Raw genomic sequence first — 17,476 nt, 5'->3', positions numbered from 1 at the left:
CTAGCTCTTACAAATTCACGCTTGTTAGGCATTCACACATTTTGGAATTCACTATAGCATGGGGCTAAAACGAAATGAGAGTAGGTGTGTGGCTAGTTTTCTAGTCTGAGCATGCTCAGTTGTGTCAGTACAGAGTTCTGAAAACAGGGTGAATTTAGCTCTTCTCAGACTTTCAAGCATATTTCTGCTTTCACAACAATATTTCAAGAAATGTAAAAGCAGATCATCTCCAAACCATATACCACATGTTTAGGAACCATTTAATCCCAGAGATTAGGCTATAAACATTATTTCCATGTGCTATTCCCCTGCTTCTAGCATTACTACTGCTTTAGACGGTCACTGATTTATGTGACCTATAGTGAATTTGATTTTGTGAGTAAATATTCACCACGTGCTATAGTGAATACCGTTTCTGACTAGTTTTAGTCATTTGTGACCGTTTTTTCACCCATTTGCCAACTAGGTGCTATAGTGAATTTGTCCCAAAGTGGTAGAAGCAGCAGAACAGTGCTAGATTCACCGAATGTTTATGTTTTTTGAGGATAACCCTGGAATGTAAGAAGGGGATTAAAAAAAAAAAATAATATTACAAAGGTAGTACATTCTCTGTACGGATTTTCTAATCTTGCTTTACGTAATTTTTAATCTTGCTTTTCAGTATAGGGAAGAGCATTATTTCTATTTTGAAAAGTCAATTTACAATTGATTTTGTATCTTCTTTAGGGTACAAGTAGCTACTTCACTACCACTGAACCACAAGCTGAGAATCTTCTCAGCAATAAGGTGCCCGTGAATCACCAGACAAGATTACTGTACTAACCGCTGCAGCTTGTGATTTCCTTATACACTCCAGTTTTACAGAAATCTGTAGGTGGAGGGACGAGTAACCATAATCTTCATCAAAATAGCCAATTTATTCACAGTCAGCAGTGCAAGTACACAGTCAACAATACAAGTGAGTTTTATACTTCTTAGGTATCCTATTGCAAGTAAAAGAACACATTTCAAGCCGGATATTGAGTTTAAAAATCTTTCTGGTACAATAATTTTTAGGGTTGCAAGCAAAAATTACATGACAGCTGATCACCCACGCAGGGGGTACACAACAGAAAACATGGCATAAAGGCCTGAGTAATATGTCGTGCAACTAAACATTTTTAGTAATATAAAACGTCAACTGGACGACCTTCCGGTAGGAGCTGTATGTCCGCATAAACTACCTAATGGCCTAGGGGCATACCATGAAGAAACAGAAGAGGTGAACCGGCAAACCAATTGTGCTAAAATGTCTTGGAATTTGTTACATATACTGTAGAGCAGCTGATAGTAGCCCCAAGCCTGTGGGTGATGTTCTTCACACCCAATCTATTCTATTTCTCTGACTTAGACAACTGCTTACATGGAAAAAAGGCACTAAAAAACATCTACCGTATCATGAACGTAGAGATTTTTAACTTTGCTATGACGTACTCCAATTATGGTAAAGCCTAAATAGTTCCACTCATACTCACATATTGCTTTTATTATAAAGGTGGCAAAGGTAATGTATTAGATAAAAACCTTGCTCAACATGGTCTTAAGATCTTCCCACATCTTGCTACTATCTGTATAGGTACAAGTTCTTTAAAGAAGCATCTAGCCCACGTTCCATATCCTACTATATGCCCCCTAATCACAAAGTCCAAGTCTACTAACTGACCTGCATAATACAGACGTCCATGCTTGTTGGTCTACATTGCCTCTGTGTGGGCTCCAGCACTCTTTTTCATCCAATGTGAACACAGGTTTAGGACCATCCCACTAAGAGCCCAGTGACAGGTAGCAGTGTATGTTAACTCAGCCAAACAAGCCCAAGGTGTTATATTGGTTTTCTGACTTGATAGAGAAGACTAAGGGGTTGATTTACTAAAGGTAAATAAATTGTGCACATTGCAAATGCAGTTACCCCAGAGCTTAGTATATGAGGGGGAGCTCTGCTGACTTTCATCATTCAATCATGTGCAAGCAAAAGGCTGTTTTTTTTTTTCCTTGCATGTGATTGGGTATTATTTGCAATACATCATTAACTAAGCTCTGGAGCAACCGAACGTGAAAAGTGCACAGTCTATTTGCCTTAAATAAATCAACCCCTAAGAGAGCAGTTCTACCCAAAATGTTTTTTTTTACAACCCCTCAGGGCAACCTTTTTTAACCTTCCCAACACAGAGGAACCCTCAAAATAACTTTCTGGTTTTAGGGAACCCCTACCAAAAATTACTATATGTACAACTCATGATACATTAGTGTATTGGTCAGTAGGAAGGAGGCATCTTACATTTGTGGTCATTGGAAGAATTACCTCGTTACAGATAGCTAAAAAGATCAATGGTGTCAGGGAGAACTTATCTGAGAAGCTGAAATTGCTCATTGCTCAAGGAACTTCTAGCAACCTCAGGAGGAACCATTGGGTTCCATGGAACCCTGGTTGAGAAACCCAGAGTCAGGATTTTGTTTTTATATCTGTGCTCCATTTGCCTAGTGAAAACACTCACTATGACAGGAAGTAAGGAAAAATGCCAATAAATACATGGACAGGTAATTTCTATTGTCTGGTATATTTGTTAAAATGAGTTCCCCTAACTTTCTGTCCTGGTGACTGCATTGGGAGAATCTCCCAAATAGAGCCATATTCAGCCTTAGAGGCTAAGTTCACCTTTTTAGTTTATATGTATTTTTATTTTAAAGTTTACAATAGTCATAGCAAAATCTGGCTCGGTATCTTGTACAAAATTAGAGCAATTTCAAAGACATTTCAAATTTGACTGTAAGACCTGTTTCAATTGTGTAAGCATGTTTCAGGTGGCAAAGACACATAATATTTAGTACACAAAGTCAAGGCTTCATATTCAGAGAAGTCATTCAATCAAAATATATAGGTCCCATGACTGGTAACATTTAGCATTATCTTCCGGGCAGCATGGCCTGAAGATGAGCGCCTGCAATAGATAGCAGCAAACATAAACAACAAGAAGAACAAACATCTTTACAATAAATAAGTAGGAAAACTAGGAACAGGGTTGGGGGTGTTATAAAAGAAATCAGGAATCTGATTTTGGCTGTCAGTTGGGTTCTCATAAGTGATATTGTAGGATATATTCTAAAGGGAGGCATCAAGGCAGGATCCCATACCCATTAGAAGATAGTGAGAGTGTTATTTAATCTCGCAGTAGGAACTTCCATAAGTTTCACCTCTCTAATGAGGGGTTGGTTGGTCTGAACATTCGCCACCAATGTGATGTGAATAAACATCTGGCTGCAGTAAGAACATGAAGCAGTAACCTTCTGGCATGTGTAGATACTGTCCATAGGGGAAGGCCCAACAAGCATATGGAAGGGTCCAGTGGAATTTTAATGTTGAAGGAGAGCATGGACTAGGGCTTCCACTGTTTGCCAAAATGCCTGTATGGCAAGTCCAAAATATATGATAAAATGTTTCTAAATGTTTGCGGCACCTCAGTAGTCTTCAGATATGCTGGGATTGGGGGTGTGTAGAAAGACAGGGGTGTGAAACCAATAATATAGGACCTTGAATTGATTTTCCTTAAAAAAAAGTGCAGATAGATGGTTTGTGGGCCGTCTACCAATTATATTTATTTCCTCTGGAGACAACTGTTTACTCAATATCTGTTCCCATTTACTCATGTAGTAATGTTTCAAGGGTGTGCCGGTCTGTGGGGTAATCAAGAATTAAATTCACTTTTTAGGAAAATATGATTATGCAGTCTAGTGACCTAAGTGTGTTAAAAAATGCTGTGCGGGATTGCAATATTGTCCTTAGATTTAAGGCTTTGCCACAAGACCAGTGGTCTCCAAACTGCAACCTGGGGTCCAGATGTGGCCCTGCTTGCATTTATCTGGCCCTTGAGGCAGTATTTTTTCCACTGATGCCAACAATGGATGCCAACATTATTCCCCCCTATTGAGATGAATGGAGGGGCACAATTCCTCCCAGTGACACAAATGATGGGGCCCAATACCACCAATGATGGGGCACAATTCCTTCCAACAATGGGGGAACAATTCTTCCCAATGACACCAATGTTAGGTATAGTTCCTCCCACCAAAGATGGGGCATTGTTTTTCTCACTGACATCTGGACCTTTTCTACTTCCAATGGCCACAGTCCAGCCCCCCTAAAGTCTGAAGGACAGGAAACTGGCAACTTGTTTATAAAGTTTGTAGCCCCCTGCACTAGATAATGGTAGGCATCTCCTAAGCCTGCCAGAAAAACTCCCACTAAGGTGATCAACCTACACAGCCAAGGTTCTGTTAGGAGCTCACTCCCAGCATCCCAGGAGTGAGCAGGCTTCCATGTTGCAAAACTGCACATGCACAATTCCTTCACCTTCAGCCTGTGCTGAACTTAGCCGTCAAAGCAAAAGCTTGCACTAAAACAGCAAGGTTTATTTAACCACTGTGCTCTCTTCCCCTTTACAAACAGCTGTAAAAAATATAAAAAACAAAAAACTGCTTGGAAGGAACGGACTACTCTGCATTCCCTGGATCCTGTTGGAAAGAGCAAGAGCTCACTCCCTGCAGTATTAAAGCCAGGGGAATGGGGGACCTTGCCTGCAGTCCAGGAGCACACTACACTGTACGGTGTAAGCACTGGCAAGCCTTATGATCCACTTTTACAAAAAATAGTGCATGAATGAGCAACACAATGCATGTTAACATGCCACAAAAGGTGCATTACTACACCCAGACCACCGGTAGTAGCAGCTGAACAAAATCATTACATTTAAATAGCACTTAAAAGCATTTAACAAAAATTAACTTCAGCTCTAATTGAAGTGTTGGAAAAGCAGTGTTTAGCACCACTCTAATGCTTTGCTATCTTCTTTCAAATTAAAATCTGAAATTATTTTGCAGAATGAGCTCACATTTACTAGCAAGACAGCAACATACATGTCCCTCGAAATCAGCCCTTCCCAACCATGGTTCTGAGGAACTCTGGGATTCCTGAAGAGGTTGCTAGGGAATACTTGACCCATGGCTATTGAGCTTCCCAGCTAATGTTGCCTGCATAATTCTGGGGCCAACTCAACTTGGCAGAACCAACTGCACAACACACCAATTCTCTTTAGCTGTCCATAAGGGTTGCATTCTTCCCACTGGCCACCAATGTAAGAAGTATATTTCCCACTGACCCCAATGAACTGATTTTAGCAGTGGTTCCCCAAGACCTGAAAATGATTTCAAGAGTTCCTCTTGGGTAAAAGGGTTGGGAAAGTCTGCTCTAAATCATTTCACAATTCCTGCAACATTGTATACAATGTTTTCTGATAAGACGTGTACTTGTACTGTCCAATTTCTGCAGTACAATTGTATCTGAATAATAGAAAATGCACAACTCTTGATAGTTCTTCGTAGAAACAAGAAGTGTAATTACAAGCGCAGCTGCTCCCTCATCTATCTGTCAGTAGGACCTTACAAGTACAGCTGCGTTAATGTGTGTGTATACCCAGCTGCCAGCTGACAAGGGAGTATGGTCATGGATATCAGTGGAACATGTCAAACAGACAATTAGTGGATTTTAGGCATCTTTTTGAAAAATGTGAACATGTATTGTCTTGGTGCTCCTTTTTTTCAGAACTGTGGGGGGGGGGTTACTAAAACTGGAGCACTCGGAATCTGGTGAAGCTGTGCATGGTAGCCAATCAGCTTCTAACTGATTGGCAATAAGCTTTGGCAATAAAACCTGGAAGCTGTTTGGTTGGAAAGCAGAGCTGCACCAGATTTTGCAGCCTCAGCTTTAGTTAATCTCCCCATGTCTTCTTTATTGTGTAATGAAGAAAATGTATTTGTCACTATATATAATCAACATCTGTATCCACGGTCAATACAGCTGTCCAAGTCCATTGGATTTCTGTATATGATAGCTATATGCTAGTAGGTATGTACCAGCAGCGCTTAAGCTCAGGCATGGTCAAAGGTTACTGTAATAGGGTCCTGGTAAAAAATTTAAGGTTGTAACAATTATGCATACATGGAATCCAGACTGCCAATGGATATGAGTCCTTACTTTTCTAGTGCCTAGTGTTCTAGGTGTCTAGTGTAAAATTGGCAGCCCCATTGTAACTACATATTTATATAAAATAGTGCCATACTACAATGGTATGTGTCAACACAAAGCTATTGACATATTGAAAAGAAATGTATTTGTGTTGACAAAATTTCACATAATTTTAGCTCATGAATAATGAATATTTTATATGAACCAGAATTATATTATTATAGTCGAACAATAGGCAAATCATTTTTTTTTTTTTCATTTTGGACAGAGTAAGGGAGGACTATAACCCCTATAAGGTTTATTATTGCCCACCTCGTCCCAGTGGGGAGATCTATCTTCACTTCCTGTCCTAGAGCAAAAACAGGAAATGAGAGGAAATCCCTTGAAATTAAGAAATTTGGGACCCCCAGGTCACCAGAACTTGTGTCCCCATTGAAAGATTTCCCCTGTATTACATTTCTGGGGACAATCCAAAATTTGGCATTTTCTTTTACTTTCATTTTAAATGATGATGGTAAACATGACAAATAGAGGGGGTGAATCACCCGAATGGCCTGTACACACGATCCATAAATCGTATGAAAAATACAGCTTTCAAAGTGATAGTATGATAATCCGTTCATTAGTACACAGCTTTCAAGAGCCGATTATGACGGTTCATCTGACATTATCTGATGGGACAAGCACAAAATAGTTTTCTCGTACAATAACAGATCGTACGATTTTTGATTAATCAGTACAATTGTTGTTTGAAAATACAATACAAATACACTACAACACATTACATCACTTCCGAATTTTTATTCTGTTGTACGAGAATTTTTGTAACTTTACTAAACTCTTATTTTTCAACATGAGACTAGCAACCAAAAAAAAAAAAAAAAAATGGATGATCTGTCGTACAATTTGAGGATCGTGTGTACTGGTCATTACAGGGACACACAGCGATAATACCCAGCAGGTGTTTTAATCTCTCTCCACTCTATCCAAAACTAAAAAAAAAGTTTTGCCTTTAATTATACTTTAAAGTAAAATCGTAGGGAAAACCTTTTTTTTTTTTCATTTTGGATAGAGCAAGGCAGGGCTAAAACAGCTGTACGATTTTTTTTTTTCACCATCTGTGTCCCACTGAGGAGATTTCCCTTCACATCCTGTCCCATAGCCAAACAGGAAGTGAGAGGAAATCCCTGAAAATTAAAGGAATTCCTTGGGTATCCCCCAGGTCACCAGAACTAGTGCTACATTGGAAGATTTCCCCTCTATTACTTTTTTGTGGACAACCCAAAATTTGGGATTTTCTTTTCACTTTCAATTATTATGGTAAACAGGACAAATAGAGAGGGTCATTCTCCTTAACAGGGACACAGGCCGCAATAAAACATAACAGAGGTTCTAATGCCTCTTCAAAACTAAAAAAAAAAAAAAAAAAAAAAAAAAAAAATTGCCTTTCGTTATACTTTAAGGTCTGAGTGCTAGCCCCTGACAAGTGCCACATGGCTATTGCAGGTGTGAAAAATCATCTAATTACCCATAGTAATAACTGGAACCAATCACAAGTGGAGCAACCAGGAGCAAGATACCTAGAAAGGTAATACGAAGAATTACTGGCTTTGTATAAGGTAGCTAGAACTGCTTTGTGTTTCCAAAATGTTCCAGTTAATTACTAAGCAGAAAAAATGGATTCCTCCAACATTACATGGAAGACCTATTTTCTCTACTGAACTCCCAAGGTTAAAGAGGCTTTCAAAACAATATACAGTGTAAGCAATACTTAGTATACTAGATGTTCTTCTGATAAAAACTTGAGTAGTTGCCTACAGCAAAAAATATATACAAAGATATCATTATGTTTTCTGCGGGGAACTGTTGTAATGCTGTAAGGCTATTTGTAGCCAATACAGCCAATACCTGTGTTCTGCCAATGTAGGCACTACCATCTAGTGCATTATCTTGAGACAAATAATTTATTGTATAAAACATGGTAAGTATTATACTCACAAAGTTGCAATTGTTAAAAGTGCATCACAGATCTCAGCATGTTCCATCCAATGGTATCATCATATACAACAGAAACTGAAGACCCAGTGAAGACCTTCAGGTGGTTCTGAAGAAGAGGAAATCCTCGAAACGCGTCAGCCCACTGGGTCTTCAGTTTCTGTTTTATATGATGATTCCATTGGATGGAACATGCTGAGAACTGTGATGCGCTTTTAACAATTGCAACTTTGTGAGTATAATACTTACCATGTTTTATACAATAAATTATTTGTCTCAAGATAATGCACTAGATGGTAGTGCCTACATTGGCAGAACACAGGTATTGGCTGTATTGGCTACAAATAGCCTTACAGCATTACAACAGTTCCCCGCAGAAAACATAATGATATCTTTGTATATATTTTTTGCTGTAGGCAACTACTCTAGTTTTTATTAGAAGAACATCTAGTATACTAAGTATTGCTTACACTGTATATTGTTTTGAAAGCCTCTTTAACCTTGGGAGTTCAGTAGAGAAAATAGGTCTTCCATGTAATGTTGGAGGAATCCGTTTTTTTTCTGCTTAGTAATTAACTGGAACATTTTGGAAACACAAAGCAGTTCTAGCTACCTTATACAAAGCCAGTAATTCTTCGTATTACCTTTCTAGGTATCTTGCTCCTTGTAGCTCCACTTGTGATTGGTTCCAGTTATTACTATGGGTAATTCGATGATTTTCCACACCTGCAATAGCCACGTGGCACTTGTCAGCAGCTAGCACTCAGACCTTAAAGTATAACTAAAGGCCTCTTAAAACCCACTAGTTTTAGGGGGTTTTTCCAAGCTGAAAATGCCCCTGCCAAAAACTGCTGATAACAGCCTAGGCGTGCATGGACACATAGGATAACATGCTGGGGAATTTACTGGCTGCAGAAAGAAAAGTCTGACGCCAAAAAACAGCCACTGCCAAACGTCAATGTGCATGTGCATGAGGCCTTAGTCATGGGTTAGCCTTGGTGTGCTGAAACACACTCTAATGTCCTGGAACTCCATTATTAAGATAAGATTATCATAGGTTAACATAAACATAAAGTCCAACATAGAGTATAAGACTGCCCCTGTCAATGGCCACAGTAGGTAGGAAAACCTTGGAAATTGAATACAAAGATGTAAGGTGCTAGAGACCCATAGAGATGTAAAGACAGTGCATAATTCAGTTTGCTGGTACCCACTGAAAATGTACACTATTGATTTTTTACAAGATGGCATTTATTAGCCTATATCCACAAAACATTTAAATTCTAGGAGGACCATCTGTGCTATATCACACACTGCTTCCTCATCTTTGGATTTCAATTGGTAAGATCTATATGTGAAAATGTTTTATTTGAGCAGACAAGCTATTTGTTGACCTTATCTTGGTGGAATGATCATGATTAGACAGAAACATCCATCAAACTTGGGTACATTTCTTATTCATTAATGCTTGTTTCTGTTAGGCTGGGTTCACACTGGTGCGATGCCAGACATCACATGTAATTCGCACCGCATTGCTGTGCACATCACATGCGATGTATGTGCGATGCAAATTCAGCCAGACAGTTTGTATGGCTGAATTTGCATCTCATACAGGCCAAAATGGTGCAGGACTCTTTTTTTTGGTCCGCACTCTAACTCGGAGCGCTTGGGGAGTCTGTTTACCCCTGCTGGTTCATAGAGCAGAGCAGGCTTGGTCGGTGTCTGCTCTGCAGAAACTGAGCAAATATGGAGCTGTCATATGCCAGCTTTGCTTTGATCAGCAGGGGATCAGCAGACACATCCCCTGCTGATCTAATCTGCCCCATGGAAAGGGGTGCCCCGTGTGAAAGGGCCCTAAAGCAGTTGTTTAAGATAAAATTAGGAAAATGTACAGGAATACGTTTTTGTTCTCTCAATGAAGTTGATTTACTAACGGCAAAAAAGCTGTTCATTTTGCAAGTGAATTTGCCCTTTGAAAAGGAATTTACCCCAGAGCTTAGTGAATGCAGTGAAGTCTCACTTTGTAAAGAATACCCAATTACATGCAAGGATAATTAAAAAAAAAAAAATATTCCTGTTGTGTTCCTCTGTGTTGAAAGGGTTGAGAAAGGCTGCTCTTAGGGGTTGTAACAAAACATTTTGGCTAGAATTGCTCTCTTAGTGCCGGTTCACACTGAAGCGGCACGACTTCGGGGGGGGGGGGGGGGGGCGACCTGTGAAGTCACGTGCACCGCTGTGCACCGCGACTTCGGCGCGACTTGCACGGACTTCATATAATGAATGTCTATGCAAGTCGCTCCGAGGTCGCCCCGAAGTAGTACAGGACCCTTTTTCTAAGTCGGAGCGACTTGTGTCGCTCCTATTAGAACGGTTCCTGTAGCAGTCAATGGACCGCGACGGACCGCGACTTGTCAGGCAGTGTGAATGGGCTCTTAGGGGTTGATTTACTAAAGGCAAATAGATTGTGCAAGTACAGTTGCTCCAGAGCTTAGGTAATGCGCAGAGGCTTCACTTTGCAAATAATACCTAATCACATGCAAGGATGCTTTTGCTAGCACATGAATGGATAATGAAAATCAGTAGAGCTTCACCTCATTCACTGCTAGGCAAATTCCCTTGCAAAGTGCAACTACCCTTGCAAAGTGAACAGCCTATATAACTTATTTAAATCAACATTTATGTCTATAAATAAAGAAAAAATCTTTATTTATTGGTATTGCTGATTAAACTCAGCTGAGATATCAACTTTAGGTGGGACTGTCCTATGGGATCAAGCAAAGCATTCCTAACACATGATTTTCCCCTTGTTTTATTGATAAAGGGACGGTCTACGAGCCATCAGCTGTTTGAGTACAATGATAATACAGTATAATGACTCTTTCATCTGTCTGGCTGGAAAAAGAAAACCATTTTACAGTATTTACTGAAGGAAAGCCCTGTTATTTTATCTGCTTGACTTGCCGCAGGATACACCCATGTTTTAGGCATTTGGCCAGAAGAAGTACATGGCTCAAATACTGAGCCAGCTCTGTGCATAAATTGTAAGAGCACCTTGATCAATGTAAAAAAAAACTGACCTTGCAAAGTAGCCTTGTCTTCTCTCTTTCTTTTCTTCCTTGCTGTCCATGATAAAAACCGCCAAGTTCCTGAGCCAGGAGAGCGAATCACTGCATCATGTCCACTAGGGTTCCTCCTGCCGTAACAATACAAATATGAATTAAAGTAAGGGAGCAGACAACCTGTTTCCAGTATGATCAGATATAAACTGTTTTCCCTGACAGTAGGATTTATAAACTTTACCCTGATCATCTGGGTCACATGGCACAGGATATGTGCCAAGAGAAAAATAAACCTGTGCCGTGAAAAACAAACACGTGGAAAACAGAAATTATTTTAATATTGTGCGATACTGCAAGTATCTGAATAAGAACGGATTAATCCACTTACCACCAGGCTTAGGAGACAATTATTTTGTTTTGGCCTAAAAACATGCAACTGAAATTTGTATTTTTTGACATGTCTGTTTCAGATGTTCACTAATAATGTATTTTGGTAAAAGGCTTTAAAGCGGCAGTAAAGTCAAATAACATTTAAAAAAAAAAAATAATAATCCAAATAATACACATCCTGTCCCAAGGTGACAACGCTCACTTACTGTACTCTATCTATAGAGGAGCAGTGTTGTCTTCCTAGGGCAGGACTAAATAACACATACCCTCATTCTCATCTCAAAACCATAGAGGGAGATGTTTTGTAGACTTCAAAGATGGTTGGGAATATTGTGAACCTAAAACAGTCAGCAGAGGCAGAAAGTACTGAGCATTTTTAGCTTACATAACAATTAATGAAGGGGAAAGAAGCTATGAACAAGTGTCATTTATAAAAACACTATACCGGGGGTCAGCAACCTGTAGATTGTGATCTACCAGTAGATCTCGGCCAGGTGACTGGTAGATCGTGGTCTGGGCTTGCTAACCCACCATTCCAGAGCATCAAACAGAGTGCAATGCAGAGGCACTATTTGTAAAGTTGGAGCTGTAGTAGGGAGCAAGAGCCGCATAAGTCATGCCTCCTCTGTACTGCTGGCTCCTGTCCCATGGGGAGTGATACCAACTGTACTCCACCTTTTATCCTGGCTAATGGTCTCCAGAGTGGTGCCAGCAGCAGGAAAGAAGAGATCTTCTGGTCAGTGTGAAGCAATACACTGGGAAAAATAGTATAGGGCTGCTTTCACACTGATGTGCTTTACCCACACCACGGGTGCAGAGCAGTGTGCCCCCCCCCCCCCCCTGGACACACATAGTCTCCCAAGATGGCGCCGGGGAAGAGAGAGCATGCGCCGGTCCCGAGATCATCTGAACCCCAGTCATTGTGCGGGTTCCCTTTTCCTCTCAGTCATCAGGAGAACAGGAGACCAGAGGGGTGAGCCATTCCCCAGGGCACTCCAGGGCCTGCGGACTCTCCTGCATCCTTCATGGACAGGATGGAACATGGCTGAGATTGCTGATCTGCTGTTCAGCCATCCTAGCCCTGATTCAGATGAGCCTGCACCACAACCGATCCCATATGCAGGGGATGCAGTCCTCCTGGCAAGATTTTCCACTCTGCTCCATCATAATTACTGATCTCAAATGTGATATTCAGAGCATAAGGGACAGATTAGATGCAATTGAAACTAAAGTTGATAATACAACTGCTAGGGTGAACCAGAACGCTACTATGATCGCAGAACTGCAGAACAAGCTGGAGGAAGCCAACGCCAAAATAGAGGACCTAGAAAATAGGTCACGCCGCTATAATGTGCGTATAAGGGGTCTTTCAGAAACCCACACTGATCTGGAGGGGGCCATCCATGAACTGATGGAAGTAGACAGAATTAATCGTGCTCTGACTGCTCCTTGATCTGACTGCCTACCGCAGGATGTAATAGCTAAGCCGCATTACTACAAAATAAAGGTAAAATTTATGACAGCTGCAAGAAAGACACAGGACCTGTCCCTATTTTGCGCACCTATACAGTTGTTTAAGGACATTGCCCCGTCCACAGTACAGAAACTGAGAAACCAAAAGCCTTTATTGCAACAGCTATTGAATCGACAAATCAAATATAGATGGTCATTTCCGTTCAAATTATCATTCACATATAAAGGAAAGTCCCACTCCTATGCCACCTTTCATGATGGAGAAGCCTTTTTGTGGGACTGAGGCATCATCTCCAGAGAACCGCAGATGACCTCACCTCCACGTCAGACGACCCGCCCCTCTCACCACTATGGTCAGATCAGCGATCATCACCAGCCAGAAGATCTCCACTGAACACCTGAGAGGCCTATCATCTTATTCTCCCCTTATTTTATGGTGGGTGCTTAAACTTTTCCTTTGCTTGAGACAATGGTAATGATGTAATCACTACTATCTCTGTTAGCATTCCGGTTTCCTAGTTCGATTGGACGAGCTTAAAGTCTCAAAGATTTGCCAGTTGGCTGCGGACTAGCTCTGGATTTTAGTGTTCAGTGTAAGAAACTGTCATGTGGCCCTTTTGCAAAACTTTGCCAGTTAGTGATCAGCCACTTCACAGGGTTCTTTGCTGGAGGCTGAGATCTGTGGGAACTCGAACAGCGCTACTGCTCAGTTTATAGTTTTGGGTGTTTTTTTTTTTTATTGTTTATTTGCCTCGCTTCTTGCTCATATCTCGATGTTTTGGATAGTGGGCCGGGGTGAACATGCATGCCTCTTATGTGATCTTGCCTTCATTCAATGGTGAGGGCAACTTCACGCCTTGTACACTGGGTTTTGTTCGCAAGGAGGGCCTCGGCCCAATACTATGCATGTGTTTTAATGATAATGTTATCTTGAATACTTAGCCATTGGGCATCTACATTGTCTTTAATCTCATTTTCTTACCTTTATTTCCTATTCTCTTCCCTATCCCTATGTTGGACCTTGACCCTGTGCTGTAGCAGTGCCGACCTGTCACGGAGAGAGGAGGAGGCATCGACTTTCTGTCCTTGGTTCTGGACCTTGAATCGTATATACCAGGGTGAGCGTGCTTTTCATATCCACAATGGTTAGGTCATACACTGCTACATACTCTATTTTAACCCATAATGTGCACGGATTTAACTCCCCAATCAAATGAACCAAAGCTTTCCAATATTACTACAAACAAAGAGCTGACATATTGTTAACAATTACAAGAAACTCATTTTTCTAAAACCTCAGCCCCTAGAATCCATAGTGCTAGCTATCCACAATATTACTTATCTGGCCGTGAAAAGAAACGGGGGGGGGGGGGGTGTCAATATGCTTCTCAAAAAGAACTCCATTTACTCCCATTACAATAATAAAAGATAAAAGTGGCAGATACATTATGGCGGTGGGCCGCGTTAATGATCAACCTATTTCCCTAATTTCTTATTACGCCCCAAACTTAGGACAAGTGGAATTATTTAGCACCATGCTCAAGGTATTGTTGCCTAGAGTGCAGGGACAGGTGGACAGTAACATTCCCCTAGATCGAATTCTAGACAAGTCTGATCCTGATAGGACAATTCTCAAAAATTATCCAAAAAATAGCAGCAAGATAGCTCATTTATTACACTACTATGGTCTGATTGATGCACGGCGGGAAAATAATCCCTTCACTAGAGATTATACTCATCCCTCATTTGTGCGCCTACTTTAATGATCTTCGGAAGAGTAATTGCAATCCAGATCACGAGAATACAGTGTAAATACATGTTTTACCAAAACCTGGAAAAGATCATAGTGATTGCTCTAATTACCGGCCCAATATCACTAATAAATGTGGATCTAAAGATATTGAAAAAGATACTAGCCCTTAGATTGAACTCCTTTCTTGCACGGTACATACATCCCGACCAAACAGGATGTATTCCTTGCTGCAAAGCATCAGGTCAGACCAGAAGAATTATTGACATAATTTTAGCCATTCACTCTGACTGGGATGGAAAAGGGTCCCGACAGGCGCAAGGCAAGGCCTTTGACTCCTTGTCATGGGACTATTCATTTTATGTTCTGACCCGGCTTTGTTTTGGCCTGGATTCTTTGTCCACGTTACGGGTATTGTACAGCTCGCCCACTGCATCCCTAATGATCAAGGGCTATCCTTCAGACCCTTTTCCAGATAAAAGGGGGACTCGCCAGGATTGTCCTCTGTCTCCACTGCTGTTCGTGTTGGCTCTAGAACCACTAGCTATTAAAATTCACGAATGTCCGGAGATAAAGGGGATAGAGCGTGGAGACAGAGAACATAAATGCTACCTCTTCGTGGATGATATTCTAATGGTTGTTTCTATGCCTATTACCACCCTCCCTAACCTATATGCAATACTTAAACCCTTCTCAAGAACTTCTGGTCTTACATGTGTAGCACCCTCCTAGATAGGTGCTAGGTAAAAGCATTGTTTTTGCTCTGCCTGCTTATCAGGAGAGCCTGATCAATAGTTAGGCCTGTTACATGTGTGATTCGCCTGGTCTGAGGGGGGTGTCCCCACTGTATCCAATAGGGGAGCCTGTTGGACAGTGGAGGAAACCCAGCCAGTGACACACAGGCTTTTGTGGCTGTCCCAGTGGAACAGCACAACAGTGGTGCATCCTAGGATTGGTCATAAAAGCCAAGGGCACATGTGACAGGGTGTCTTTGGGCGGGAAGCCAGGTCCCAGGAAGAGGGTGATGGCTGTCTCTCCTCCTGTCAGTTGGAAAGTGATCAAAGGCAGTCAGCTTAGTGGGCCAGAAGTGTGGTGCTGAGCTAAGAGGTCCAGAGGATACTGGCGGTGGAGCTAGTGGCAGAGCAACTTATGGAAAAACAGTGTCTGTGAGTACCAGGGAGCTTGCCAGGGGTCTGTCCAGGAAGGGGACCACTCCAGAGAGAGTCAGTGGACAGGAGCTAGCACACACGGCAAGTAAGAAAGGGGGTGCCAAGTTAGACCCTGAAGATTAACCTAAAGTATAGTTCACTTTTTATATCTTCACTTCGGTGGTGTAACGCTCCTGCGTTTTATGTATGATGTGGATTTTCAGCTGCAGAAATATTCCACTTCAGTAGTCATGTAGAGAAACGCTGAGACACCATTCCCAACTCTCAATGACTCATCATGTGTGGATGATCTCAATTCAGCAAGTAAATACACACACTCAATAAGATGTTTCCTAGAGTGACTTATGTATATAGTAACACAGTGATGATAGGCTGAAGAGACAGGTTGGGTAGAGATGGTAGATGACAGACACTTGAAAGGAAATGTTCTTGAAAGTAAGATAGTAGCAGATGGGATGCAGATAGGTTTAGCAATCATGTATGGTAGCAGATGACAGAGTAGCAGGTGGACATACAAGAGAGATCAACCCAGTGCAAGAACAGGTGGTAGTAGGCTCAAGAGCTAGCAATCTTAGATAATGCAGATGTAGTAATAGTCCTTAGTATACAGAGCTAGATAGTGTAAGCTTTAGTATGAAAGTTATAGAGGTTTCCCCTGTGGGGTACTTATCACTAATAGCAATGTAGCAGAGGAGAGGTTCGGCAAGAGCGGATGATCCGGTAGCGGGATACAGGGATCAGCGCAGCGTGGTTCCGACAGCGAGGTATGCTTGCAAGCATGAGAGCTTCAAGACAGGTTAGCATCAAGGCACAAAGCAGTTTGAATGAACCCATGTGAGTGAGAGCCGGCGATCTAAATAGCCATCCAGTCCGGCGCTCAGTGATGACAGCATCAGTCTTAAAGGTGTATGCGCACCTTACCAAAAGAGAATGGTGGGGCGCATACACTTATGAAAGAGTAATTAGGGTACCCAAAGGTACCAGAACATTACAGGTGGCAAGGTGAAGCAGCGACCTTGCTGCATACACTACAGCTAGATGTCCTCAGGAGTTATGCATAGTTACTAAGTTGGAGTAAATAAATGGAGAGAGTGCGCAACCAATTTAGCAGAAAACAGAGGCGCAACAATAATAGAGAACTATGTGCCACATCCTGATTAATGGATCAAAACTTAGAGAAGAGTAAGTGGACTTTACAGGCACAGATAGGAGTTTAGAGTAAAAAACTTTTTTATTGATTGACGAATAAAAACAAGAAAAAACCCCCCACATGGGGAAATAATTGCACATAGACATACAATACATTCAGAGTAATGCCTAAGTGTAACTTGGCATTAAGACAAAGTTATACAACACTAATATGATGAATAATTGCATATCACATGAGTGGTGGTGGTAAAAAGATAATATACGTCACATCCTAGAAGACTCAAAGACGATGCCAGAGACAAGGCTACTAGCGTCCCCGAGTTGTTTCATACGACCCTGGAATAGGGGATGGTTCATGTAGCCAGATGCCCTACATGTTTCGCTTGAATGATCAAGTAGCTCCAGAAGAAGCTTGATCATTCAAGCGAAACAT

At 41.3% G+C, this 17,476-nt stretch overlaps 1 protein-coding gene across 1 annotated transcript in view; it reads right to left on the bottom strand.

The window, feature by feature from the left end:
• NCOA7 (nuclear receptor coactivator 7) overlaps nucleotides 1–11,185 on the bottom strand; it is a 189,515-nt gene extending 178,330 nt beyond the window's left edge. Inside the window, exon 1 of the mRNA XM_082252523.1 lies at nucleotides 11,131–11,185. Within this exon, the coding sequence (XP_082108649.1) occupies nucleotides 11,131–11,180 (50 nt within the window). The 5' untranslated portion in view covers nucleotides 11,181–11,185. The remainder of the gene's footprint in view (nucleotides 1–11,130) is intronic.
• Nucleotides 11,186–17,476: the final 6,291 nt, after the last annotated feature.

Source organism: Pelophylax lessonae (assembly GCF_965119305.1).
Source record: "Pelophylax lessonae genome assembly, chromosome: 3".
Classification (NCBI taxonomy): Eukaryota; Metazoa; Chordata; class Amphibia; order Anura; family Ranidae; genus Pelophylax; species Pelophylax lessonae.
This window is presented reverse-complemented; position numbering and strand designations above follow the sequence as displayed.